The sequence below is a fragment of the Camelus dromedarius genome, chromosome 23, assembly GCF_036321535.1.
Source record: "Camelus dromedarius isolate mCamDro1 chromosome 23, mCamDro1.pat, whole genome shotgun sequence".
Lineage (NCBI taxonomy): Eukaryota > Metazoa > Chordata > Mammalia > Artiodactyla > Camelidae > Camelus > Camelus dromedarius.
This window is the reverse complement of record NC_087458.1, coordinates 5,475,820-5,503,803: the sequence shown is the minus strand read 5'-3', so window position 1 is coordinate 5,503,803 and position 27,984 is coordinate 5,475,820. Positions and strand designations below refer to the sequence as shown.

The following is a 27,984-nucleotide window of genomic DNA, read 5'->3' as shown; positions in this document are numbered from 1 at the left end:
CTCAGTCCATCCTTACTTCTGTTTACTCTTGGGGGCCTGCTGGGCTGAGGGACACTTCGGCTGGGCTGGGATGGCTGCGCCCTTGGGTGGGCATTGCTTCTTGGCCTTGGGAGCACACGGGTTCTTGGTTTGGGGTGCACATGTCTCCTGACATTTGACAGGGGGTGGCTGACAGGGCTGCTTCACCTGCTGCTGCTGGGCCGTCTGGGGCGGGCGCCGGCGCTGCTCTTGCCACTGGGAAGACGTGGCGGCAGGACAGCTGAGCCTAGAAGAAGCCTGGGCACAGACACCATGAGAAGGGTTTTCTCCGTCTCCTCTCCCTCCTGACTCCTAAAGAGTGTTTTCTCCAGCAGCCAAGGATGTGCTAAGTGGTTAGCAGCCCTGAGCTGATTAATGGGTGGATTCACATGCACTTACTGGGATCTTTCTTTCTCTTTCCTCCTTTACCTCGGCTGCTCTGATTTCCTAGCTTCCTTCACCCTCGCACGGACTCCTGACCCAACTGAATGCATCATTTTTTTAATCTTAGTCTTAACAGGAAATAAGATGAGGTTCTGAGTCAAGGTGACCCAGATATTTTACCAGATCAAGGCATGAGATCTTGGCTGATGGGTTGGCAATGCCAACTGTCTACCTTGGGAAGGGCACACAATGGGCGTGGGAAAAGGTGGAAAGGCACGAGGAAGGGGGAAGGAGCAGTCTGTATTAGAGAGAAGCATCGTGGTGTAGAAGTGATGGGGCTGGGGAGAGCTGGTCCTGGGACCCCAGAGGCCTGAGTTCTAATCCTGGTGCTATCCCTGACTTAACCTTGGGGTGCTAGGGCAACTCCTTTTTTTCCTTTTTTTAAATGGTAAGGCAGGTTATTTACTGTAGCTGTGGGATAGTGGTTCTAACCCTCCAAGGAGAACTGGGGAACTGAAGGCCAACTAGATCACTGGAGGCCAGGGATGGCAGGAGGATGGTTTACCAAGAGGCAGCTTGGTTCAGAGGAAAGAGCACTGGCCAGGGAGGCACAGGTGTGGGTTCCAGAGCCAAACCTGCCGCCCACCTGCCAGGCACACCCCTGGGCCACCTGACATCTCTGGACCTCCATGCCTTTATTTGGAGGATGTTGATCTGGAAAGTCTCTGAGGCCTTCCCGGCTCTGACGTGTGTCTCTGGTTTTCTTTGTAGGCATCATTCCTGGTCTTCTAAGCTTGTACTTATAAATGGCAAGTACAGGCCCCAGCTGGCAGTTCTGACAGTGAGGCTGCACAGTGTAAAACACAATATTCATTGTACCCGTTTCTGTAAAGCTAAAAGCAGAGGTTGAGAAAGCTCGCTGGCAGGGCTGACAAGGCAGGAAGGGTGCAAAAGGCTTCGGAGGAGGCACAGGATTGCTATAAAATGCTACAGCTCTAAATGTCTCCCCTCAGTGAGAAAACCCCTCAAACCCAGAGTCAGGAAATTAGTCACACGTAGCATTGGTGCGGAATGGAGACTGAGTTTCCTGAGTAACAATTAGTGTGACATTTCCTTAATTGTCACGAGGCTTATGTCGTTTCTCTGATCACCCAGAGAGGATCTTGGCCTAGCGGCTCAAGGCAGATCAAAGAGCAGGAGAGGGCCCAGCAGATCCCAGGAGGACAAATGAATTACCACTTACCGGAGGCGCAAACCAGACCCTAGAAGAGGAGGCTGAACATAGGTCCATGTCAGCTACTCCTGGCCACCTTATCAGGGCCCCTAACCTGCCCCAGGCGCTTGGCACAGCCCTGATCACCACCTCCCAGGGGACTCCTCACCCACGTCTCCCACCGGCTCTTCCTCCGGAGACTCGCCTCACTGGCCTGTTTTGAAGAAAACCACCCACCAGCTATCCCAGCATTGCAGGTCCCAGTCTTCCGGAGCTGACTCCATCCACCTAAGGCGTTTGCTCAAGAGCTTGAAAGCTTTTCAAAACAGAACAAATCTGAAGCTCTGTTTGCAGACTTGGAGTTATCAGAGACATTGAGGAAGGAAGAAGAGGAGGGGGAATGTGGGCTTGGGGCACTTCCAACAAAAGCAGGAACATCACCTTTTCTGCTACTGCTGCGGTTTCCTGAGCGATCACGGTGCCCTGAGGTCAGCCTCGAGCCCATTGTTTCAGTTTCCCATTGTAGCTCCTATAAGGTGATGCCATGGTTACAGGTAGAAGGATGGGAATGGCGCCCCCAGGCTCAATCTCTGTGGCGGTGTTGTGTCCCACCTGCCCACCGGGAGTCAGACTGCCGTGGGTATTAGTGGTGGTGAAAGAGGGTTGGGTAGAATTTGGCCTCTGGGGTAGAGTTTCCAGATAATAAAAGACACCCAGTTAAATTTGAATTTAAGATAAACAGAATTTTTTCAGTATTAAGTATGTCCCCAGTATCGCATGAGACATACTACAAAATTCCTTGTTGCTTATCTGAAATTTAAATATAACTAGGTAGGCTGAATTTATTTGCTAAATCTGGCAACTTGACTCCAGGACTTATTCAGTTGGGAGGGAGGAGCCCTGGTCCTGCACTCGGCCTCCTAGCCCCTGGGATGGGGAAACACAGGATTTGGGGGCCACTGCCTCAAACCTCAGGATCCTGTCAACTAAAGTCCATTGATGTGTTTATTTCTGTCATTATCAGAGCAAAGCATAAGGCTGCCTGAAAAGTGATGGAAATATCTAAAAGTCCCTTCAAAAGCATTTTTCAGACCCCTTGCCTTATTTAAGCGTCATGGCAATTCTGTTGGGTAGGGCAAATCTGATTTTATAGTTTAAACAAGTAGATCTAAAGAAGTTAACTGACTTGCTCAACAGCACGCAGCGAGTAGGGGTGGAGCTGGGTGGGGGCCCTGGCCCAGGGCTCGTTTCTCCTGCATTACAGTGGCTGGCGTCTCCTCTGTGGACAAGTGACTGTCGCTGGGTGGGGGCCATGACTAATGATCTTTTCTGAGTTTCCTGTCATATATAGGCCGAACATTGATCATTTTAGGGGGTCAGCCTTGCTTAAAAATTAACTCTTTCTTGAATTTCCTGTCCAGGCCAGACCTCCTTCTCCACCCTCTCCCAAGCTTAACAACTTTAAGAATGAAACACTCTGGGTTCCAGATTCCAGGATTTGCATTCCACCTTCGAGATGAACACCACCGCTGCCTACACCCACCTCTTCCCTGTTTCCACACCATTATCTCCATTCTGATGCAAACCTTCTAAAAGGGAAACCTGCAGCAGGATGGACTGGATGTGGACACAGGTCAAGATGTTCTCACAATCACCTAGAAGGCGTCAGTGTATGTGTGACTGCTCAGGAAGGGGTGGATTGAGCCCGCCCTACTGTCTCGATCACCCATGTATCTTCTCTACAATAAACCTTACTTCTTATTTTCCTGGTCTGCTCATTGGCCTCTTACTTTGTTTGTCAACAACTCCTGCTCAGTTCTGAGGATTCTATCTAGTGATAAACCTCAGCTTATAACACAACTATCACCTCACAGGATGCTTCGAGGTGGGGTGTGGGTTATGGATACCTAAACAAGACTGGCCTCGAGATGGCCGTATCCTCTGGGTCATTAATATCCAAGAGTCAATCAAACTTAGATGCATCTAACATGTTAGACTTTTCTAAACCCTGGCACTCAACTTCCTTGGTGGCCGCATTATCCCTGCTTTATAGAGGGAGAAGCTGAGACTTGGAATGAAGACATGCTTGACCCAAGGTCACACAAGATTAATGTCAAAGCTGGGGTTGGATCACAGGTTTCCTGACTTCACAGCAATTTTTAGTCTGTTGTAGTGCTCACAGCACTGGGCCACTTCCTGGCAAAGTTAGGAAGCTTGTTCTGGTGGTCTCCACCTCTTGCACCAGTCCCCCATTCTCTTTCCTCTCTGGCATGCAGGCACTATCTTTCCCACCAAGCCTGTCACCCTCCTTTCTCTTAAAGACCCTAACTGATCCCTCTCCCCTATGGTCCAGGCAAGGTGCATTTTTATTAATCATTAAACCTTAGAAAGCACCTCTATATAACATTTTCACAACCCTCTATGACAAAAGCTAATTGTATTATAAATTTTATAGATGGAAAAATTGTGGCTTTGATGGCGGCTGGATCTGGAATCCAGAAATGAGAGCCCACCCAAGTCTCTTAAATCTGTAATGGCTCCTTTCCAGACAACCTGACTGGCTAGGGGAGTGGATTCTTTCAAAGGAGGAGAGGAGACTTCCTGGCACCCCTCAAACCACCCCATGTAGACAACTCCTCCAGGCGAGGTGGGTCCAAGAAGCTATGCAGAATGATGGCTCTGTAGTGCCCGCTCGCACCCCCACTGCCCCAGCCTGGCCGGACACCAGACTGTCATCTGGCCCTTTGTGAGTCCTGCAACTGCTCTCCCATCCTCAGAGGACCATACTTTATTGAAATCAGGAAGCCAGGCTGTGCATCTTGCCTCTCTAGGGAGAAGACACCTGAGAGCAGGTGTGTGCCCATGACTCCATCAGGGAGGGGAGGGCACAGGCAAGACTCATTTCCAAAGGTGAGTCAAAGCTTGAGAAATCCCAGCCCCACCCTGCAGACAAACAATGGGGTGACCAGGCAGCAGAGACCTGACACTGGGAGGGGACTCTGCCAGGGACAATGCTAATCACCTAATTCTCCCTTTGGATTCATATTCACCCAGGCACCTTTGTCTCTAGGCTTTGGGGGAAAAGAAGGGTTGTTGATGGCGCCATCTGGAGATGCATAGAACCTATTTATCATGCTATTTCCAAGACTGAAACAAAGTAAGACACAAAGGAGAGCTGTGGATTACTCATGAGAGGCTTTTAGGAGGGGAGGACTGTGCTTGGTAGAGAGAACAGTGGAGGTTTGGGGCTGCCAGCATTCCTATGTTTAAGCTGTTTATCCAGCAAAATAGATATGGAGACAACCTAAATGTCCACCAACAGATGACTGGATAAAGAAGATGTGATACACACACACACACCCTCACACACACAATGGAATATCACTCAGCCATAAAAAAGAATGAAATACTGCCATTTGTAGCAACATGGATGGACCTGGAGATAATCATATTAAGCGAAGAAAGTCAGAGAGAGAAAGACAAACATCATATGATGTTGCTTATATGTGGAATCTAACTGAGCAAACTGCAAATATCATCTCACTTGAAAAATTATAATCATGTGACATTTGCTTTATCTTAATTTCTGGTTGATACTTAACCAGCGGTCATGGCTTAGAACATTTTAGTTTCGACTTAACCTCCACTGATTACTTAACAATCTGTCAACAAATGTTCTAGAAGATGCCACTTAAAGAGAACTTTTTTTCATCTGGGAAATCCATTTTAAACATGACTCATTTCACCCTCTGATTTATCTATTTGCAAATTAGATGCTCCGATACTAATATTAGGTATTCTGCATCGTAGTATTAAAAGAAGTCCCATGGAGAGGAAACAGTGAGGGGGTGAGTCTCCAGAAATGTGTGATTAATTTATCTATCTCCTCCCTCCACCCTTCATCCCCCTAGGATACCTTTCTGGAAGACCCTCCACAGCCCTAGGCGTTACATAAAGAGGGAAATAAAGTCCTGGACCTGGTGAGAGGTTCGTTCCAACAGAACACCCATAGACTCACGTGTGGAAGTCAAAGACTGGCGGTGGAAGGGGAGAGGGTGAGCAAAGCATCCATCTCTGGGTAGAGTGCCAAGGTCGGCCTCTTGGAAGTCAGGTGGTGCTGACACACTAATCACCCTCTCCTTGGACATGACACTGTCCTTAGAGACAGAGGGAAGGAGCCAAGGGAGCAGAGAAATAGCCCTACTGACACTCACCCCTCACTGCCTGTGAGATCTCGGGCACACCCTTTAACTTTTCTGGGCCTCTATTTTTCTGTTCTCCAAGATGAGGAGATGGGCTAAAATTTCCTCTGAGATCCCACTGAGGGCTAACATTCTGTAAACATATGGTTAAGTCTGGGAGGGCAACTGTGTTTCATCCCAGTGAAATCGGTAGTGAATTGAGAAGACTGAGTTCAGGCTCCACCGGCAAGAGTGCTGATATCGATTAGAGATGTCTGCCCTGAGAGGCAGACGGAGGCATCCCTGGCTTAGCCTAAAGCAGGGAGTGATCTGCTAGGATTTATCAGTGAGAATTATTGAGGGACTTGAAGGAGGAGAGAAGATACACATTGTTTAAATATCCTGCACAAGCTGATCCCACCTAGAATTCCCATCTGAGCTCCCACCTTTCCTTAACACAGCTGTTAGCGTGATTGCTGTTTCCAAAACTCTCCTCATGCTTTCTTGCCTCAAACCATTTGCTCTGTGACGGCACTCTACTACCAAATTTCCCAGTGAGATTCAAGGTCACCTTTAAGTACCATTTAAAATATTGCTGAAACCGAGCAGGACCCTATGGGGTCCTCTGAGGGACCAAAGCCCTTCAATGTCGACCATTTCTTGTTTGCAGAAAAAGGCTTTATTCTCCCAGAGGCCTCCCGTGAGTCACAAATGCCTGGCTTAAGAATTAATGATTGAAAGGATGTAGACATGCAGTGACACAAAAAGTAGTTAGGCCTGGAGAACTGGTAGCAGTTGAAACAGTAAATCAGCCGTATTGTAGTCACAGAATCCCTAGTTCCTTCCTGAAGGACATAACTGTCTGAGACACATTCCTGATTTGTTGTGCAGCTACTAAAATCACCACCAGAGGGAGAAGGCTCACCGCATGGCAACCAGACTGTAGCCAGGACACAAGCTGCTCCATCTTGAGCAGCACTGAATCCATGACCTGGACAATAACTCCAGGAGCTGGCCTCAAGAAAATGGGAACAAACTGACTCTGGAGTTGAAGATTAGCTGTGCTTAAAAAGATCAAGATGACGCTGACCAGACTAGTTTCAAGAAGACTGTTGGAGCTGACTGTGCTGTTCTGCACATCGCGTCCCTGTGCATCCGTGAAGCTTTCCTTTAAAACCTCTTGCGCTCTGATCAACAACTCAGAGATGGGCTTTGGGATGCTGCTCCATCACCTTCTCAGGTTTCGGGCTCCCTGAAAAAAGCATCTTTCTCTTTTCACCAACTCTTGTCTCTCAAACATTGTCTCTCAATGAAAAAGCTCATTGCTTTCGAGCGATCAACAGCTGATCTTGAGTTCGGCTCTGGCTCTGGCCGGCAACATCGCTTTCTCCGTGACCTCTTTCCTTATTCTCTCCCAAAAGAAGTGTTTTCCTCTTCTGCTCAACTCCCACAGCTTTTTAAAAAATTGAAGTGTAGTTGATTTACAATGTTGTGTTCGTTTCTGGTATACAGCATGGTGATTCAGTTATACATACATATATATGTATATATGTTCTTTTTCATTATATGTTATTACAAGATATTGAATATAGTTCCCTGTGCTATACAGCAGGACCTTATTGCTTATCTATTTTATATACAGTAATGTGTATCTGCTAATCCCAAACTCCTAATTTTTCCCTCCCCACCCTTTCCCCTTTGGTAATCATAAGTTTATTTTCTATGTCTGTGAGTCTCTTTTTGTTTTGTAAATAAGTTCATTTGTATCATTTTTTAAAAATGTATACCTATTTAAAGCTCTTTTCATCTAATTTTTGACTTGATATACATATAAATTATAACACTGTGTATTTACCTTGGCATCAAATACAAGTTCCTTGATGGTAGGAGCTGTCCCATCCTTACCGTATATTCATGTGTTTATCTTCTACCCCTCTTACTAGCTAAACACCTATTATATTCACTCCACAAATATGAACAAAACTGAATTCATAAATGAAGAGGTGAATGATTTATAAGTAAATGAACTGAATGGGAAACACAACGTTAGACATACTCGTTGGCAGAACCAGTGAAGTGCCAAGATGCTCTGTGGACTAATCCAGCTTTTCAGGTTCGGGTTGATGCTTGCCCTCTCTAAGTCGCTCTCCCTGTTTATCTCAGCCACGCACATTGTCTTTATATCCCCCAGACTTGAAGATCGATGTTCAAATCATCCATCACCATAAGAGGCCAGGATGTTTATGTTTGTGTGTGTGTTTCTTTATATCCAACCAAATTGCAAGCTTCCTAAAAGCAGGAAAGATGTTTAGGACAGAACTTACACTCGGTAAAAATTGGTACCTGGATAGACTAGCTAGTTGGTGAGTGGGTGGCCCGATGACTAAAGGATGCTGTTGAGTGAGTGAGTCAGTGAGTGAGTGAAAGACGGAGGGAGGAAGTGAGTAAGTAAGTGTATAAACAAGAAATGAGCTGACAAACTAGCTGACTGCCTAGCTCACTGAACAACTGATCAGCTGACTGATTGAGTGGTCAACCAACTGATTTGCTGACTGGCTGGCTGGTTTGTAAGTTGATGGCTAAATTTGAAAAACAAATCCTGTTAGAGCAGAGCAAAGGAAGCCCCTTTGGGAACATGGGACTAATAGCACAAAACAAAAGAGGATGCTTTTACAGGAGCCCCCACCTAAGGAGTGTATCTTGTGAGCTGGACGACTATTTCTTAATTTTATTTCTTTTTCTTGTTGGTACTATGTGATTTCCGTTCCTGGTCAACTGAGCTAGTGGATGTAACTTTAAGCAAAGACCAGCCAGAGGCAGCCGTGGTGGGTCAGTGGCTCTCTTCCTGTAAGAAGATGTTTGGGGCAAGAGGACATTTGCCCACTGGGGAGCCTGACTGTTCCTGAGCCTTGGGCCCTGGGGCTGAGATTGTCCCTCAGGTCAGAGAGAGGGGCCTGTGTGATGGTGGTTGAGATAAGGGACCCAATCAAACAGATAAAATAGCAGATACCACAAGATGGGCCAGTCTGTCCGGTCAGTGCCCTGCTCTCTGACCACGGAGACTTTCCTTGGGAAGTGACTGCAGAAGGCAGTGAGCAAAGGGGCGGCCAGACTCAGCCTCAGACAGCGCCGGTGATGCCTGAAAGCCCCAGGTCTGCTCAGGGCTCTCAGTGCTGGGCTGTGATCGGCCCTGCAGGCATTCAGCTGACTGACATGCAGATACACCAGCCTTCCACAGCCACCCCTCCTGACCTGGATGAGAAGGGAAGGGGCAGGACAATACCTTGTATCTATAGTAACCACGCCCCTCGGTGCCCAAACCCTCCATCATTGCCTGCAGGTCTCGGGATAAAGTCTACAGTTGCCAACACGGGTTAGAAGTCCCTTCATGCTCTGACCCCTCTCTGAGAAGGTTTCTAATCTCTCTCCCCAGTCATCCCGCCTTCCTCTTTCTCTCTGCACAAATACTCTACTGTTTTATTTACAGATGTTTTTAAAAAATAAATTTCTGTCTTTTTCATTCTCCTTCTGCCAGGAAGCCAGTCCATTTGCCTGGAGTACCTGTCCCTCGTCTGTGCCAGACTCACCTTAGAACTCCAGGGACTTGTCCATCTCTTCCCTCACTCCCCTCATTCCGTGCTGCTCTGGCAACATTTTATTCCTGTGTTCGCTCAGGAAGCACCCGTCCTAGTGCCCAGTCTGCTGTTTTGGGAGAGACTGTGTTCCGGTCTGTCCCTTTGTTATCTGTGAGCTCCTGGAGGACAGAAACATCCCCTGCTCTCCTTTGACTCCTATGTGGTACTTCGTCCAGAATAGACACACAATGAACATGTGTCCAAACAAACCAGATGTGCGGTCATTCCAGAGTGTGTGGCTGCAAAAGGACACGTATGTCCACTGCCTGATGCAGCGGGGCCCCGTGTCCTCCCCATCCCTGGGGCTCTCCCTTCCTGGTGCTTTTTGTCTTTCTAGGCTGGCCCATGTCAAGCATGCTTTCCACGTGCTTCGTGTTCAGCCCGTGCTTTCCTTCCTGGCTGGATATTTTGAGCCTGTGAAGAGCAGGGACCTATCTTTCTTGAGCTTGGCCCTGCTTCCTATTCAGGGCCTTAGCAGACTTTTACATCCAGGAGAACATAATAAATGTTTTTTTTAACAGTATTATTTTATTTTATTTGAAAAAAAATTTTTGGGGGGGAGGAGGTAATTAGGCTTGCTTGCTTATTTATTTATTTATTTATTTATTTATTTATTTATTTATTTATCTTAATGGCACTATTGGGGTTTGAACCCAGGACCCTGTGCAGGCTAAGCACGCACTCTGCCTCCCCCTACCCTTAATAAATGTTGGTTGGGTTTTCTAGGACAATACTCACTGTTCAAAAGAAGATAACAATGGTATCAATAATTCCAAAGGGCAGATATCCCGGAATCTCTTGACATGGGCGAGGTAGACTGTGCTGTGTTTATAAGTGTTTTGCTCCTTGTGTCCCTCCTCCGGGGGAGTATCCTTCCCTGCCCCGCGGAAGGTGGCAGCCCTGGCCACGGGATCTGCGCTGGCCGTAAAATGTAAACCTTAAGAGCCATGGTTCAGAAAGAGCCTCTTTTCTCTCTGCCATGAGGACTGACCATGTTCCAGACTGAGGCTGCCCTGTAAGCCTGCATCCCAAAGTCAAGTCACTGTGTAGAAAGCCCGCAGCTAACCCTCAGCGGATGCGTAAGGTGAGCAAGAAATAAGCCTTTGTTGTTTTAAGGCGCTGAATGCGGGGCTCACTGGTTACCGCAGCTTGCCTTAGCCGATCCTGACTGATACACTGAGACACGCCGGAGTTAACTCCTTCCTTCCGAGGAGATTGCTCTCCTAGTTCTGCTGGACTCTGCCTGAAGGGAAAGTGCATGCTTAAGTACAGCGCATACTCAGGTGTGTGTGCACGTGCCATGTGTGTGGTGTGTGTGGATATGTGTGCACACGCGTGTGAATATGTGACTGCACGCAGAGGTGGGATGTAGGGGTGGGGGAAGGGGAATGGAGGAGCTGGCCTGGGCTTACACGGTACACGGCGAGGACAACCAGCTTGCGGGAAACAGATATTTTCCTACAAATGACTTTCTGTCTGCAGTTGCGAAGCTAAATAAATCTGTTTCTTCCTACTCTGGCCACAGGACCTTGTGCCAAACTACAGCCTCTGTCAGCCCTGGGCCGTTAGGGCAGAGTGCCACCTGCTGGGCCTGCTAAGCCAGTGCAACTGTTTTGCAATTTCAGCAGAGCTCCTCCTCCCTCAGGGGGCTGGTTCAGACCCACAGGGTAGAGGCCTCGGATGGGAGGAGACTCTGGTGATCACTTCACCTCACTTTACAGGCAGAGAAACTGAGGACCTCAGCCGGTGCTCTCCTCTCCAACGGCCTCTCAAGCTGGGCCACTCTGCCCTGACACGGAGGGCTAGCTACTTCTCCACTGGAGCCAGTGCCTCCCAAGTTCCCCTTGCTGGTTAAAGACGGCAGTGGGGTTCCAAGCAGGGAGGCTGGCTTGGGTCAGGGCAAGGGTGGGGAATGAGGAGGGACTTGGTGGAATTCAGGAAAGCCGACGTGGACGGAGGGTGAGAGCAGCTTCCTTGCAATGGCTTCCACTTACCGAGCAGTGACTTCTAGTTCTCTACACAGTTGCTCTCAGTCCCTGCAGGAGAAGCACTACCTCCTTTTAGCAAACGAGGCAATTGAAACCTGGAGAGGTTAAGTAACTTGTCCAGAGTCATGCAGTTGGTAAACGGTTGGACCAGAATTCAAGCCCATGTCAGTTTGGTTCTAAGACTGAACCCTGCCCTGCATGACGCTGCTTCACCCCCAGACTACACTCTCTCTGCCTCTTGACGGCAGCCTTCCCCCACAGGGCGTGTGGACAGGCAGGGCTCAGGATGCCCAGGTCACTTGGTGTGGTTCTTTCAGGGAGTCAGTCGACTGCAAGGTGAGGGCTTGCTGAGCAGACACGTGGTGTGTGCGGGGAGCAAGCCTCGACTAGAGGGGGCCCAGCAGAGCATGAAAGCACTGCCTCATATCCCCCAGCAGGACCTTCCGCGATCCAGCCATGGGTTTACCGTTTACCGAGGAGGAGCTGTCTGTGCCAAGTCTTGTGTTTGGTGAACGGACAGGCAGTGAGCGGACTAGGAAGACAAGTGACCGAGTGATTACAAGACAGCGTGATCATCTCCAGGCCAGCGAAGGGCACACATGAGGGAAGCCGTGGGACATTGAAACCTCCCCTGGGGGGTCAGGAAGGCTTCTGGACAAGGTGATATCGGAGCGTAGATATCACCCTGCCATCTTTCCCCTTTAAGAATCACTGTTCTCACAAACCACTGCTGCCGAGAGAGCAGGAAAGGCGTTATGAAGCCCAGGTCCAGCTCCAAGCGCTGGGCGTGCCCCTGGACCGGGAGGACGTGGGGCCTCTGCGTATGACGGCAGGACGGGAGCGGGCTGGGAAGGACCCTGGCCTCGGAGCTGCGCTGGGATGAGTGAGGCAGCTTTATCGACCAGATGGTCTGGTTACATGTGTCCGCTCCCTCTTGGTTGTCACTGGGCCTTTAGCACACTGTTGTTTAAAGGCTGCTCTGGCTTCATTTTAATTCTGATTCAAGGGCTTAAAAAGAGGAAGCCATATTTAGCAAGAGATCTCCAATTAGGAGGTGAATCTTGAGGAGGGAGAATTGGGCTGAAGGTCCAGACATCCCGTCTCAGGGGTTGTCCCCATGGGTGGTCTCAGAGGGACCGGCTCTAATTTCAGGTGATGAGATTTCTCACAGTGGCTGCTTTAATTACTGCTCAGCTCCCACTCTTCTTCCCGCAAAAAAACTTCTTCTGGCTCCCAGCTCTGGGGCAGACAGCCCCTCTTGGCCAAGTCTAGAGCAGAAGGAGCTTGTGATCAGCCCCAGCTTGAGCTGTGTGTGGTCCTTTGTTGGCACCTGCGGGCAGCCGGAGCCCACGCCTGGCCTCGCTCACCTCTTTCCCGGGTTGCCAGTCCCCGCTGTCTATCCTGGCTCTGCTGCTTTCCCTCTTTTCACGGCATCCACCCTGCAGCCCCAGGTCACCTGCTGCCTGGGGTAGCGCAGCCAACATCATTTTATTAACTTCCCCAAGTCTGTTCTAAGAAGCAGCAAAGTGAGCCTCTTTAGAACTGGGATTTGGAATTTACAACTGTCCCCACAGGGGCCCAGTTGTAATACCAGGTATGATGGGAAACCGGCTGAAAATTTTACTAAAGTTATGGCACTATGGTAGCTAGTGGCACTTTCCTGAGCATCCATAAAGAGAATAGCACGCATGCATGTACACACACGTGCACACACGCACTCACACACTTTGTCTGCAGGGAGCCAAGGCACAGGCCACCACGCTGACCCACTCGCGCGCAGAGAATGCAGTAGGGACAGTCAGTGAAGACCTGAACAGAAACCACAAGGTAATCTGTCACCTGTTCCAACAGCAATGCCGGGTGCTTATTTGTCTTCCCATTCACTCTGTTTCCCTAAGGCCTTTATGAACAAGAAACAGGGCTCCTGGCCAGGTCCATGGAGGCCAGAAAGGAAGGTCTAAGCCATCAACCAGAGCGTTCTCTCTCCCAAGAACTGTATGAAATGAAAATGGGGACAGCTCAGCCCACACTTCCACTGGGAAAGTTCAGCCTGCCCGTCAGGAGAGAGTAGAATTAGTCTAAAGGATGAGCTTGCGTGAAAGAAAGACTTAGATTTTTAAAAAAATACCTTCATTGTGGTGTGATCCCTGCACAGTAAACTGCACATATTTCAGAGGTACAATTTGATGACTTTTGATAGATGTGTCCACCCATGGAACCACCACCACGATCAGGGTAGCTAACATTTCCATCACTCCCCAACAGGTGCAGGGTTCAGATTCCCAGTTTATCCCCTCCCAGCCCCTTTACCTCCTGGTAACCACATGTTTGTTCTCTATGGACAGACTTAGGTCTGAATCTCAGTTCTTCAGCTGCTAGCTGTGTGGTCCTGGGCAAAGTTTGTTACCTCCTTGGGTCTGATTTTCCTCATTTGCAAAATAAGAAATTTTATCCTTTATGGTAGTAATGAATATTATATAGGATAAGAGTGTTCAAACCCTAGTATAGTGCCCTGCTTATAGCAGTAACTTGGTGCTTTTATGTATGTGTGTATAAATCGGGAACTGGCCCCAGACTGTGTGTGCGCTGGTTCTCTGAAGGGAGGCAAGTTAGTCCCAAGGCTGAGGAATCTTCCAAGATGGATGCAGGTTTTAGCTAAGCCTGTTCTGGGCCTCTGGGAGGAAGCCATACAGAATGCCGTGTCACTTGGGTGGCCCCACCCCATCTTTACTTCTTTAAGGGTTTTCTGTGACTGTGACTACTTAGGAGAAGAAGAGATTAAATAAAGATTAGAGGGAGTCACCGTCCATTTAGTCAGCTTGGGAAGGGAGCTGAGAAAGACTCCGGTGAGCCTGCCGTCGTCATGTGCAGGCAAGGAAACCAGGCGGGGAAAGGAGATGATGAGCCGTCAGGATCACACAGGCTGCCGGGGCAGGGCCACGGCGACAGCTCAGGTCTCCTGACTCTCTGTCCAGTGCTCTTTATTGGGGGCTGTATTTAGTGCCTCCTCAGCTCCCGTGGAAGTGAACCTCTGTCCCATCAGACCCTGGGGACAGAGGAGACTCAAGCCTGAGGGCTGACCATCTGGAGAGCTGAGGACAGAGAGGGGGAATGGCTTCCTTTTGATGTTGTTGGAGAGTGAGCTGGAAGCAGCAGTCATCTGAAATCTGATAACTGGCGTACAAATTCCAGAAGGCAGAGGACTGAATCCTAGGAGCCAGCAATGGCTATTCTCTGCCCCTGGACCACCCCGACAACAAGAGACAACAACTCACACACACACACACACACACACACACACACACACACACACACACAGAATTCAAAAGGCACCACAGAGACCCAGGAGGTCTCAGCAGACCTGGGGACAGGCCAAGCCCGCTACATCTTCAGTGCCGGGAGTCTGCAATTCCTAGGGGCACCAGGCAGCCGGGGACCATGCAGGGGAAGGCAGGGCGGACCCCATCTGGCTGCACCCACAGACAGGGCTCCCGACAAAGGATGCCCGGTGGCTAGAGCTGCAGCCTCTCTGCTGAAATCCAGTGCCAGCCAGGGATCCCCTGGGGCCCCACAGGGTGTGTGCCCAGCAGCTGGTAACTGAGATGCCCTCACTTTCCCAGGGGCCATGTAGAGGAGGGCAGAGGGAAGGACAGGCCACTACCACCTGTGAGCAACTCCCTTTGAGTTTCTAGTGCAGGCCTGGAAGTCTGAGTTAGTCTCATTTTACAGCTTAGAAAGGTGAGGCTGGCCAAGGTTACTCAATAAAAAAGAAGGGAAGAGAGGGTTCGAGTCCAGGTCTGTCAGGCCCCAGGGTGAGTGTGTCCTTTTCTGCACCGTACCACTTCCCAGGGAATTTACTGGAATATATACCCGTACTCCTCCCGGAGGGAGGCACAGGTGGCTGTGTAACCTGACAGGGAAAAGTCACTGTGGGCCAGAGCAGGATCCGTCAGACTACGACGAGGTATCCCCTCACACTGGGCAGAAAGGCCATCACTAAAAAGTCCATGAACAATAAATGCTGGAGAGGCTGTGGAGAAAAGGGAGCCCTCCTGCAGTGTTGGTGGCAATGTAGTCTGGTGCAGCCGTTATGGAAAACAGTATGGAGATGCCTCAAAAGACTGAAAATAGACTTACCATATGATCCATCAATCCCACTCCTGAGTATAAATCCGAAGGGAACTCCAATTCAAAAAGATTTATATCTTTTGTAATGTTCACAGCAGCACTATTTACAACAGCCAAGACATAGAAACAACCTAAATGTCTATCGACAGATGACTGGATAAAGAAGCTGTGGTATATTTACACAATAGAATACTACTCAATTATAAAAAATAATAAAATGATGCTATTTGCAGCAACATGGATGGACCTAGAGATCATCATTCTAAGTGAAGTAAGTCAGAAAGAGAAAGAAAAATACTGTATGCTATCACTCATATGTTGAATCTAAAAAAAAAAAAATACAAATGAACTTATTTATAAAACAGAAACAGACTCACAGACAGAAATAACCTTAGGTGGGGAAGGAGGTGGGAAGGGCTAAATTGGGAGCTGGAGATTTGCAGATACTGACTACTGTACATAAAATAGATAAACAACAATTTTCTACTGTGCAGCACAGGGAACCTTATTTAATGTCTTGTACTATAACCTATAATGAAAAAGAATATGAAAAGGAATATGTGTGTGTATATGTAAGACTGAAATACGATGCTGTGCACCAGAAATTGACACAACATTGTAAACTACTTCAGTTTAAAAAAAGGGAAGATTCTGGAAGAAAAGGGCAACCACCAAATGGGGTGATTATGCCCTAGACAAGATCTCGTTTCCCCCGTGAACCCCTCTCAGACCCTTCACTCTACGCAGTCGGTCTTTGCTCTTGTCCCCAAGGTGTGTCCTGTCCTTCACGCCCTTGTCTCACTAAAGGCCTAAAGCTCAGGTCCTCTAGTTGGCAGGAATAAGCGGTGGGTCCTGCCTCTAAGCTTGCTGCTCTGGCAGAAAGTGGAGAATCGGAGAAAAAGCAGCAGCTAGCATTCAGCGCTTACTACGGGTGACGCGATGCCTTCTATTTATTTACAGTCTCGTTGAGCACCCCTCTCCTTCAGCCCCAGCAGCCAGCTATTACTCTCCCCACTCCACAGATGAGAAAAGTGAGACCTGGGGAAGCTTTGTGACTCGCCGCAGCATCAGGGTGGTTCCAGGATCCAAGCCCAGTGCGACGGGAATAAAAGAAAAATCAGCAAGCTGGTCTGCACACGAGCATATGTGCATACGTGCTAATTATGATAATCAGTGGAGGAGAAAATTAAATGAAGCCCAGAGAGGTAGGATTAAACCTCATGTCAAGCGGTTAAGTGAGGGAGGGTAAGAACCCAAATGAGAGATCTGAGGGGAGAGAGCGTATGGGAGTCAAGAGAGGAGACATTCAGAGACTTGGCTGAAGGAGACCTCTGAGTGTGCGGGAAGCTCGGCGTGGTCTCTTCGTTTTCAGGGGGTTCAGTTAAGGTTGATACAGCTTCTCAACGCTTCTTGTATGTCATACCTGAGCTTCTGTTGAATGCAACACTCCAGGGGAGGTGTTTATGAGACACAGATCACAAGACTGGAGCCACCCTCCAGCTTTCTGCGGTTTTCAGTGGGTGAGGGTGGCTGCAGAGGCCTCACTGTCCCCACTACAGACCGGGGCTGGGACGCGGGAGGGCTGGCCCTCCTGGGTCCGCCGGGCATGAACAGCCCTGGCTCAGGCTGCACCCAGTCCTGGAACGTCGTCCTCCCTGCCTACCCGAATCCCACTGTCCTTCTATTTGGAATCCATCTTCTCCAGGTGTTCCTCATGGAGCAGACATTTTTGGGGAGCCCCAGAGCAGCTGCCGTGATGACAAAGGTGGCCAAGTTCTCCTCCAGCACCTAAGCAGCCCTCATGGTTCTCTCTCTGTCTGTCTCCTCTGAATTCTGAGAGCATGAAGGAGGTACCCATGGTTCCCAAGTCATCCTTTAATTAGACGCCATCTCACTAATTGTTCTTTGTTATCTTGGGGGCTCTCAGCTCGGTCTTCTTGTGGGGATTGTTCAACCAAGAGGCCCAGAGCCCCATGTTTGCGTCTGTGTTTTCTCAGCATCCAACGCATTCTAAGCAAATGGGCGGGGGAGGTGCTAACAAACGATGCCCTGATGGACTGATGGATGCAATAGATGGATTGGTGACGGATAAACAGATGGATGGAGCATAGCTGAAAGGCATGAAAGAGGTAGGATGGAGGAAGAAGAGATGAGCCAAGCGGGGAAGCTCTGCTAAAGCTTCAGTCTGGAACGGATTCTGCATTCGGCGGGGGCTGTGGCACAGGCTGGGGGTAATCCAGATGTTTAGCTTATGTTTTCCTATGGCTTCTTTTAGGTACTTCTGCTGGTTCTCAGTGGCTCCTCTGTAGCCCAGAGGCACGAAAGGGGGGGCAGGTGTACGAGAGGAGGTTCTGATACCTCAGTCTGTGGACTATTTTGTAAGGGAAGTGTTCGGTAGAAAGGGCTGGGGTAGTGGAAGCAATAGTAACAAGAAGTCTGGATTCGTTATGGGTCTGACTTATCTGGTTACCTTGACATCCCAGGGATTTAGGGAACTGGAAGCAGGAGGGCAGTGAGAGGAAAAATAGCCCAGGAGAATCACAAGCTGGAGAAATAACAGGGGCTGTGATTTGATAAAATATTGGCAGTGGATGTGTGTGTTGGATATATGATGCTCGCAGAGACTGTCCCCTAATTACACATTTAGTTAGCTTGAAGAAACTTTGGCCTTTTCTTTCACTTATGGGAGAGTTTTTAAGGCCCTATCCTGAATTCCTTTTGACCCATAAACGCTTGGAGTGTGTTCTCTGAATTATAATTTATTTGCCTCAATCCTCTTCTTTGTATGTAGCTCTTGTAGCTCTTGGCTGGGGCAGTCCCTTACTCTTTCTGGGCCTATGAGGATAAGGATGATTTTTGGGGGGGCGGTTTGGGCATGTGTTTCTAGATGGGCATCCTCTCCCCTGGTCCCATGTGGCGTTCTCATTTCCCATGGATGTAGGCTGTGTCTCCAGGCCGCAGAGATGCCCATCTCTCCTCCCTGCCCCAGCAGGACCCGTGTAAATGTCCTTCAGCTCCAGAGTGCCACTGCCCCACGTCTCCTCCTCAGCCTGCCCACACGCCCAGCTCTCCCAGGGCTCTGGGCTGGGGAGTGGGGTACAAAACCTGCAGGAATTTTAAATTGCCAGACAACAAAATAATCAAACTGAGACATGAATGCCAGAGGGATTGTGTTTAATTGTTTGGAAAACAGGAGCAGAATTGAAGGTTGACAGGAAAGGGTGTCCAGGCACAGGGCCAAGTTTCCAAGAAGTCAACAGGGTAATGTAGATACACGTCAGCAAAGATAATTAGGTAGCTTAGAATGAGATCTTTGTCTGAGATGGGAATTGCAGCTGCTGATGAACAAGAGGGAGCAATCCAGGAAGCTGCCGTCTGGGTGCTGCCTTTCCCCGGAGTGCGGCCGCACGCGGAAGCCGGTGGTGAGTGGGGCCCACGGCTGCATAGAGAGGGGAGGGGGCTCTACGCGCTGTGACCCCCCGGGGGCTTGGCCTCTGGTCACAGGCCCGGGGCTTACTTCTGCTTGGACTTCTGGCACTGCTGAGGGGGTGGGCACTTCGGCTGGCACTTGGGGGCACAGGGCTCCTTGCACTTGGGTGGAGGCTGGCAAGCCTGCTTGGTCTGCTGAGGCGGGGGGCAGCACTGCTGGGGCGGGGGGCAGCACTGCTGGGGGGGAGCACACTGCTTCTGCTTCTGCTGAGACATTCTGGGCTGGGTGTGCACTGGAAGCAGAAAGACACGGGAGTGAGGCACGCTGGAGCCTTAGGGAGACCTGAGCTGGGAGAACCCCCTGCCTCATTCACACCTGCGCCACTTTTCCTTTGTCCTGGTGGCTTCACCGATGTGAAGTGTGTGTGTGTAAATGTGTGTGCATGTGTGCTTGAGTATAAGTTGTAGCTACAAGGCTATAAGCTATTCCAAAATTTTTGAGACAAAGAAACATGAAAGGAAGGAGAGAAAGAAGGGAGGAAGAAGGGAGAAGAGAAGGGGAGAGAGGCAGAAGAAAACAAAGAAAAATGTAAAAAGAGAGAGGAGAGAAAGAGAGAAAGAAGGAAAGATGGAGAGAAAGAGAACAAAAAGTAAGGTACTGTTATGGCAAAAACTATGGAATCTGAAACAGGATTTCCTGGGATCTGAGTCCTGGCTAAACCATTAACCAGCTGTGTGACCGAGCAAGTTACAGAAATCCTCTGTACTTATTTTTCTTAAAGTTGTTGTAAGAATTAAATGAATACGTAAAAATCCGTCCATACAAACACACACACATAAATATGTACACCCGCCAATATGTGTGTGTATGTGCGCACACACACTCGCACACCCACCCACCCACGAGTACCAGTGCATGATGAGCACCGTGTAAGGGTTTCGACTTAGTAAATCAATTCCTAGCAATTTTAAAAGGGTAGCAAGGAGCATCTTAACCACTCTCTAAGAAAATTCACAGAAAAGAGGAATCTGGAGACAAAATGGACCTTTTAGCTCACCTCTTAATTACAGTTGAGGAAAGCAAAACTCAGAGAGGGAAGTAGTCATTCCCCAGGCACTCAGCACAGGGCAGTGGGAACAGTGGTCCCCAACTCCCGGAGCAGGACCTTGCCCCTGCGCCAGTCGTCTTGCTGCTGCTGCTCTGAGCTCCCTGGGGCCTCTGCACTCCCGCTCCCTGGGGAGCTCCCCTCTCTCCCTGTGCTCGTCTTTCCCTTAAAGGCAGCTCTGCCTGTTCCGCCCCTGAGCCGGTGCCTCCCTATCCTCCTCCTGAGCCCCTCTCAGCACCGGGAGACACACAACACCGGCACCACACATGCCAGCAGGAGCCTCAGACGTGGCCTCTTGGCAGACCTTCCCGTCCCATCTCAGCCTGCCTTCCCACACCTTTCAGCGGTTGACTTGCCCCTCACGATCGGGTGGTCCCAGATGATGAGGAAGAGAGAGATGCCCAAACGAGGACTTTCTTTCTGACCAACCACCCAGAGCTTCAGCCCAGCTCCCAGTCAGAGTTTGGGACCATGTGGAGCAAGGCTGCAAGGAGGGGGGCTCCTTTGCCAGACTTACCCAAGTTCACCAGCGGCTGGAGTGTGGAGATGCCGAGGGGTTTGGAACGCTCTGAGCCTGCCCACCTTTTATACATCTTGTATCCTTGCCTGAGGCCATGAGCTGGCCTAGGATTGGGGCATCCTAATTAGGCCCTAGTCACAAGAGGATGCACCTGTCCTTCCTCAAATTTCAGCCTTTACTCACCCCCTGGGCTGGCAGCCTCCCTCTTTGCTTGGGGATGATGGTGCCTTAACTCTGGCCCCAGCCCCACCTCCCCATCACTTTACGAGACCTGGCTGCCTTGGATTTCCAAACCCACTCATGACTTTTGACTTAGAACTTTGGCATCTGGGATCGTCCCAAGCAAGCATTCAGGCCAGTGCAGGGTGTGGGGGGTGTGAGGGCAGTGTTCCGGGATGTTCCGGTTGGTGGGGGAAGGGGGAGGCTGGGCGGGGTACCCAGAGAGCATTGTTTTAAGGGAAACTTAACAAATGATGGGTGAGTGGCTTTCTGGGAAGCCCATTAAACTCAGCACAGGTTTAACTTTAACCTAGACCTGGAGCCACATTCAGCCTGAACTGGTGAGAAGCAGGGCAAGCAGCTTTGGTTTTACATCTCTTGCCGTTTAAACAATAAATGGGGGCTGCCGCCTTCTGTCCTGCATGTTACTGAGAAAACCATTAGGCTTCATGAAGAGATACTGGGTGGTTACAGTAGACAGTACCTATCTCTCTATCTCTCTACATGTGTGTAAGTCACCCGGACTCCAGGCTTCCCAGGGAAATGATTATCATAAAGTGGAGGTGGAAGGGCTGAGAAACGCTGAACTGGAATGAGCTCCCGGAGGAGTCAGCTGGGCCGGGTCCTAGGTTCTGAGCTCCCAGAGCCTCAGTCCTAATTCCTCCTCCCCATTCTGGTTAGAGATTCCAGGACAAAGAGGGACGGCCCAGGGCACGGACTTGGATGCTCCCCGTGTCTGACGATGACGATGATTGGAACGTGCCTTTTAAAAAACCCCCAAGTAATGTAGAGACTGGGGCTCTGACCTTCACCGTTTGGGTGGCCTGGGGCACGTGGTGTCTTTGAGCCTCACGTTCCTCATCTGCTGAAGAGGGTAACACCGCTCTGCAGGTGGGTGGTAAGGGCTACAGTGGACAGCGTATGTGAAGTATGTGCATAGTGTTTGGCACAGAAGAAGAGCTTAACAACCGTTGGGTGTTCCACTGAGCAGGGCTCGGAAGACCAGAGCAAAGCGCTCTCGGAGTCCGGAGCTGATCGTTGCAACACTTGAAGGCAAGTAGCAGCACTCCCTGTGGGTATTATAAGCCCTTGACTGAAAGAGATGCAAATAGATAAGCTAGCCCTGAGGGTGGCCGGCTTTACAGCTCAGACCCGGAATTTAGCCACAGTTCTACTGAAAGCCTCACAGCTTCCCTAGATCGCGGGGAGTCACACCGCGGCTCTAGGGGACACGGGCTTGGAAATCAGTCGTCTCTCCCGCTGGAACTATTAGGATCGCAGGCCATGCACGGGCAAGTAACTGAGAGAGACCCAGAGGAATCCAGGCCTTCCTGGGAGAGGATTTCTTGGACCTGGAATCACTGTGACAACAGCAACCCCAGGAAGAGTTGGAAAGGGATTTCAATGCAGGTCCCTAGCAGGAGCGAGGACAGGCGGTGCGGTGCAGTTACCCTAGGACAACCGTGAGTTCATCAAGAAGTCGTGCACTCAGACCACGCTCAGGGCAAGACGACTGAGCAGAGCGGGGTTCGGGGCGTCAGGGCTGCCTCTGCGACCTGGGCCTGTGTAAGGGGGACGGGGGATAAAACGCTTCACGTCTCCTCCTCCTTCCAGATGCTTTAGATATTTTTCAGTGATTGGACTCGGATTCGCTGAAGAACTCAAAAGCCCAAGTGTCCTGGTAGCGAGGCCCTCACACTCGAGAAAGTGTGACCTCAGCTGATCCATGAGCTTTGGATGTTAGATTCCGTGCACCTTTTCTCACAGGGGCCCCCACGACCCAGAACAGACTTGTGGTGGAGTCAGAGACCTCAAGACAAATTTGGGAGTCTGAGATTTACAAATGTTAGCCACTATGTATAAAAGTAAAAATTTTAAAAATTTCTTCTGTATAGCACAGGGAACTATGTTCAATATCTTATAATAATCTTTAATGAAAAAGAACATAAATATATGTATGCATACAAAAGCAAGTACATGTATGCGTATGCATGACTGGGACATTGTGTTGTACACCAGAAACTGACACATTGTAACCGACTGTACTTTAACTTAAAAAAAAAAGAAAAAGAATGATTGGTCAGTATGGCTTCTACTGCAGAGGACAGAAGGCACGGGTGATTTAGATGTTACCAATAAAACCAAATGCTTATCCTGGACATTTCGAATGGTATTATTCACTGACTTTCATTAGCTTCACTCTGTCTTTCTCTTTCTCCAAACTTCTGCCTCTCTGATGCTCACACACACACATGCGTGCACGCGCACATACATGCATACTCACATACGCACGTGTGAGTCTCTCCTGTCCTCCAGCACTCAGTGTTTGTGGGGGATAAAGCCAGTTCTCAGTGCAGCTGATGGAATGGGAGATGGTATTTTCTCCCAGTTTCCAAAACCTCCGCACATCTCACTACTGACCACTGGTCCGTGTCCAGTAGGCACAGGACCCCGCTTCTTCCGCGTGGTTCCTGTACCCTAAGGCTCCATATGGCTCTTGAGAACGTTTCTGCGCCTTCAGGTTTTCTTAGTATCCGTCTCATCCTCGTTTCCCTCGCATGAGTGTGAACATGATGGTGAGGCCGTGGGGACGGGAGGTGCACACTGAGCTTTGTAAAAGTGATCCAGTCAGACACCAGGCCCAGTACTCTGGACACTGGGGAACCGAGTGACACACAGGCCCAGCCCTCGAGGAGTGGATGACCTTCTTGGGGAGATAAAGCCAGTCTAGTGTGACAGAGGATCTGGGAGGCAGACACCGTGAGTCAGGACCTGAGGGACGACATGGGACAAGGGAGGTACAGAACTCAGAGGAGTGGTCCCTCCTCTGGGCTGGGATGGGCTGGTGGGGACAGTGAAGCTTCAGGGCGGGCAGGAAAAGCTCCCGGACCGTGGGCTCCTTCAAGGCAGAAACCCTGACTTTATCTTTATATCCTGATACCCAGCAAGGGTTCTGGCTCAGATTCAGAGCTAAATACATTCCTGTGAAATGAATGAGGACATTCCAGGCAAGGGAATATGGACTGAGACTACATTTGAAGGTGGGAAGAACCTATGTGTGTTTGGGGGAAAAAAAGAGACCACACTCACTGGAGTGGATGGTCAGTGCTAGTGAGCAGTGGGCGGTGGAAGTGGGACCAGAACCCCGGGCCGGCAGAGCTGGAATGCAGGGCGGAAGGCACACTAAGGGGGCCTCAGCTTTGACTCTTAAGTCCTGCAGAGATGCCCTGTGATTGTATGCCGGATATTTTGTAAAATTCTATTGATTAGCATAAAGAGGCAGATGGGCACTGGCTTCTATTTAGAAAGCCCAGGTGTATTTCTGGCTCTCACAACAATTAACTGTGTGCTTTTGGACAACGAGCTTCCCCTCTCTGGGGTTCCGATTTTCTACTCTGCAAAATGTGATAATCCCTAACGCTCTTTCCAGGTGTAAACACAGTGTGATTTTTCCATAGCGAATAGGAGCCAAAGGAGGGACGTGACTGAAAGGGTGTTTTTGGAGGTGAGTCTGGCTGCGGTGCACATGGTGAGGTGGGATCAGGGGTGAGGTGGATGAGATGCAGGCGGGGGACCTGACCTAAGAGGCAGCGGCAGAAGTGGAAAGGGGAAGACAGGTTTAAGAATGTTCTTGAATTGAGAACAGGACTGGAGGACGGAGAGGATGGAGGGAGTGGAAGAGGGGGAGTCAAGGGAACCCTTATGATTCTAAGTGACAAAACTGGGCTGAGATCGGGGCTGGGAGGACGGAAAATAAGGACCAGATGCCTGTTCATACACCTCGCGTCTGGTCTGGCGGGACACCCAGCGAGTCGCAGGTGCCACACGCCATGTACACACGCTGCGTGTTGTATGTGCACTGCATGTAACCAGCCAGTACACTGCGCTGGGCAGCAGTAGAGGAGGGTGTGAGGAGGCCACAGGAGGGGGAATTCACCTGCCGGGAGCCAGGTTTGTGCTGAGCACTAGAAAGAAATACAGGAAGCCAAGCAGGGAAGTGTTAGTTCCCAGAATTTCGGTCCTTCTTCCTGGTAGCAGCGCTTGGTCAGGGACAGGAAAGCATTCTAGACTAGCAGGTGCCGGAGCTGGGAGGAGCCCAGGAGTCACACAAAATGCTCCCAATTAATTCCTGGCCTGACGATTAGGTCAACACTTGATGATCTTCTCAGCAAGTCACTGAGAAATGAGAAATGTTATGGTTGTTTTGTAGAGGTTGGTATAAGGTTGCTGATTTTATTTCTTTGGAAGGTCTTCTTTTTTGTTTTCTTTTTGGGACTATGCTTTTTCCAGAGTTATTGGTTTTAGAATCACCTTTATTTACAGAAGTGATAGTAATTATAAAGGATTTTTGCCCAAACTTGGACAAATAAAGAGATGGCCCTCTTTCCTGAAAGCGTTGTTTTTAAAAATATAATTTTAAATTTTAGTGAAATCCAAAAGCTTGGGTATTGTTAATGTGGTCCATCCTATCTTTTCACTAGCAAATACGGAAAAGATGAGGTAGGCGAGGGAAGTGACTTATGCGGGGTCACAATTTTCAAATGCTAGAGAGGAGACTTGAACTTGGTATCTGACCCCAAACCAGACCAAAGCAAGGTAAAAACAACCAAAGAAACAAATGAAACAGGACTTTGGTTGACGTCAAACTCTTAGGAATTCTCCTCGCCTCCTGTCTGCCCCCACCCCCGCAAAGCCAGGCCTTTGCAGCCATGGCAGGACCAGGCTTGTGGGGCGCCCACACCCCACGCGTCTGCTGCCAGGCTCTCCAGGTCACAGCGCGGGGCTCCGGCTTGCCCCTCTCGGCCTGACCCTCTCCTCGGGGACACGTTGTGGCCTGCACTCTGACCTCATTAAGCAAGAACCCATTCTCTCTTGCTTTTATCCAGCCTTTCAGAGCAAAGGGATTAACCCCTTCAAGTCACCTCTCCCCTTCCTGACTCTTAGGAAGCCCCCAGCTGTGAGACGTGAGCTATTCACCTCCAAGCCCCCCGCAGCCGGCTCCCCAGCCACTGGCTTCTCCAGGCCCACAGCCAGCGGTTTCCCTGTCATGACAGCGATGTCCTGGGAAACTTGGCTGCCGCAGGGAATGAAGCCTTGACTTTGTTCTGCACGGCCCTAAGATATGGAATGAGGTCCCTAAGAGGCTGAGTTTCCACAGGGATCTGCCTCCAGGCTCCCCGTTTCTCTTGGTGACCTCACTCACTCCTCAGCTGCTAATTACCACCTTTAAACTTGCGAATGACTCGCGAATCTCCGTTTCCAGCCCAGGCCTCTACCTGGTGCTTCAGCTCCGTAGTACATCCAGCATCCTCCTCAGTATCTCCATCTGGATGTTTCAAAGGCACACTGGTCACAACATGCCCAGAACAGAACTTATCACCCCTCCCTTGCTCCCCATTTCAGTGAACTGCACCGCAACCTACCATCTACCCAGCAGACCCGACCAGAAACAAGGCAGCGCCTGGAACTTCATCTCACCGCCTACCAGTCCCATCAGTCTATCGCCTAGACACGTAAGGTGTACCACACAGAACTCGTGTGGTTTTAAGAAGCGCCTACCCTGGTCTGGCCTTCATCAGCTCTTGCCTTGACCGCCAACGAGATTTCTTTACCCATTTCCCTATCTGGGTCTCTCTAGAGGCAAACCATTTTCTACACAGGCGCCAAAGTAATAATTTTGAAAGCAAGAGTAAGAGAGTTTCTTGTTTTTAAGAACTAGACACTGAAGTATTTAGGGGCAAAGGGGCATATCATCTGCATTTTACCCTCCAAATGTTCAGGAAAAAGAAAACAAAACAGATAAATACAGATACACAGACACAGACACACACAGACACACAGACACACACACACACACACACACACACACACACACACACACACACACACACACAGAGATATGCCCCAGCTTAGTATCTGTTTATGCATATATAGATATAAATATAGATACATACATCTCTTTCTCTCTCTCTCTCTCCCTATATATATATATATATATTTGTCTTGTTTCCTTTTTTCTGAATCTGTCTGTATATATCTATATGTCTATACCTGTACCTGTATAAGTAAATAAAGAGAGAGAGAGAAAGAGAGAGGGAGAGAGAGGAAGATCAACACTTGAAATCTAGGTGAATCTGCTTGAAGGTTATCTAGGGATTTTTTGTACTGTTCTTGACACTTTTCTATAAGTCTGAAGCCATGTTAAAATGAACACATTTTAAATAAACACATTTTAAATGTAAGTGGGCCCATGTCATTCTCCTACACAGAATCCCTCAAGGGCCCCTCATGCCCCGTCTCTACAGGATAAAGCCTAAATTCTGGGCTGGTATGGCCCTGCCTGCCCCCCCAGCTTTGTCTCACCACTCCCCGGTTGATGTTCTGCCCCATCAGTGAGGACCCGTTTGTAGTTCCTGGCAGATAACCTGCTGTCTCTCACTGCAAGGTCTTTGCTCACATAGTCTTTCTGTCGGGAATCCCTGACACCCACCTGGCACTGGATAAGAGAATAAGGTAGAGGAACAATTCACACACACAGCGAGGTGGATGGAGCTAGGCAAGCTTCCTGTCCCTGCATAATCTTTCCCTCCAGGTAGCTGTGGCTGCTTCCTCTCTTCCAGCAATATACACACACGGGTTTCTGAGCAACAGCCTATGATTCTGAGTGGGTTAGAGACAGATGCGGAGAACTTGGGCAGTGTCTTTAGTGAGATCAAAGTCTCCCAAAGGGTCCCTGGATCTTGGGTTTTATGTCTTGTCACTGAGGGAGAGGACACTTGTCACTTTGTCTGGCTCTGCCTCCTTCCTGATTCTCTTAAAAGAGACAACCAAACCCCCAGGACTCCAGGGAGTCCCATCTAGAATGTATCAGGTAAGTTTAAGCTGGAGGCCAGGGCGTTTGTGTGCTCACACCTGTGTGCGTACACGGGTCGGGGGATGGAGGGGGAGAAGACAGACAAGGTGGCTCCTTTTCTCTTGGTAGAAGTATCCCACTCTGCACCCCAGCTTCAGGGCTGCCAAGCAGCGAGTGTGCCTAATCTTAAAAAGTAGTTATGAGACATTCCCTCCCCAACCAAGAGGATCTTCTGCTAAGCTCACACGACTGGGGAGGAAGGACATCAGCCGGCCTGAAAAGCCCAGATCTGTAGGATGCTGCGTCTGCT

At 49.5% G+C, this 27,984-nt stretch overlaps 1 protein-coding gene and 2 long non-coding RNA genes across 3 annotated transcripts; 1 reads left to right on the top strand and 2 right to left on the bottom strand.

Annotated features, from left to right (window-relative positions):
- Positions 1-12: 12 nt before the first annotated feature.
- On the bottom strand, positions 13-6,784 carry LOC135319038 (small proline-rich protein 4-like). Its single transcript, XM_064478142.1, has 2 exons — positions 6,722-6,784; positions 13-234 (listed from the first exon to the last, which is right to left on the bottom strand). The coding sequence occupies exons 1-2, from the start codon at positions 6,782-6,784 to the stop codon at positions 13-15; spliced, it is 285 nt and encodes a 94-aa protein (XP_064334212.1).
- An 11,922-nt stretch (positions 6,785-18,706) lies between these two features.
- Positions 18,707-20,633, bottom strand: LOC116148137 (uncharacterized). Its single transcript, XR_010377463.1, has 2 exons — positions 20,600-20,633; positions 18,707-19,269 (listed from the first exon to the last, which is right to left on the bottom strand). It is a non-coding gene; the product is annotated as an uncharacterized LOC116148137 (long non-coding RNA).
- On the top strand, positions 18,756-22,602 carry LOC135318973 (uncharacterized). The gene is made up of 2 exons (XR_010377462.1): positions 18,756-18,969; positions 21,503-22,602. It is a non-coding gene; the product is annotated as an uncharacterized LOC135318973 (long non-coding RNA).
- Positions 22,603-27,984: the final 5,382 nt, after the last annotated feature.

Excerpts from the sequence above, each read along its gene's own strand:
- LOC135319038 (XM_064478142.1), bottom strand. The coding sequence starts at position 6,784 with ATGGATTCAGTGCTGCTCAAGATGGAGCAGCTTGTGTCCTGGCTACAG. Across the intron at positions 235-6,721 it reads TACAGTCTGGTTGCCATGCG|TGGCAAGAGCAGCGCCGGCG; the intron begins GTGAGCCTTCTC and ends ACGTCTTCCCAG.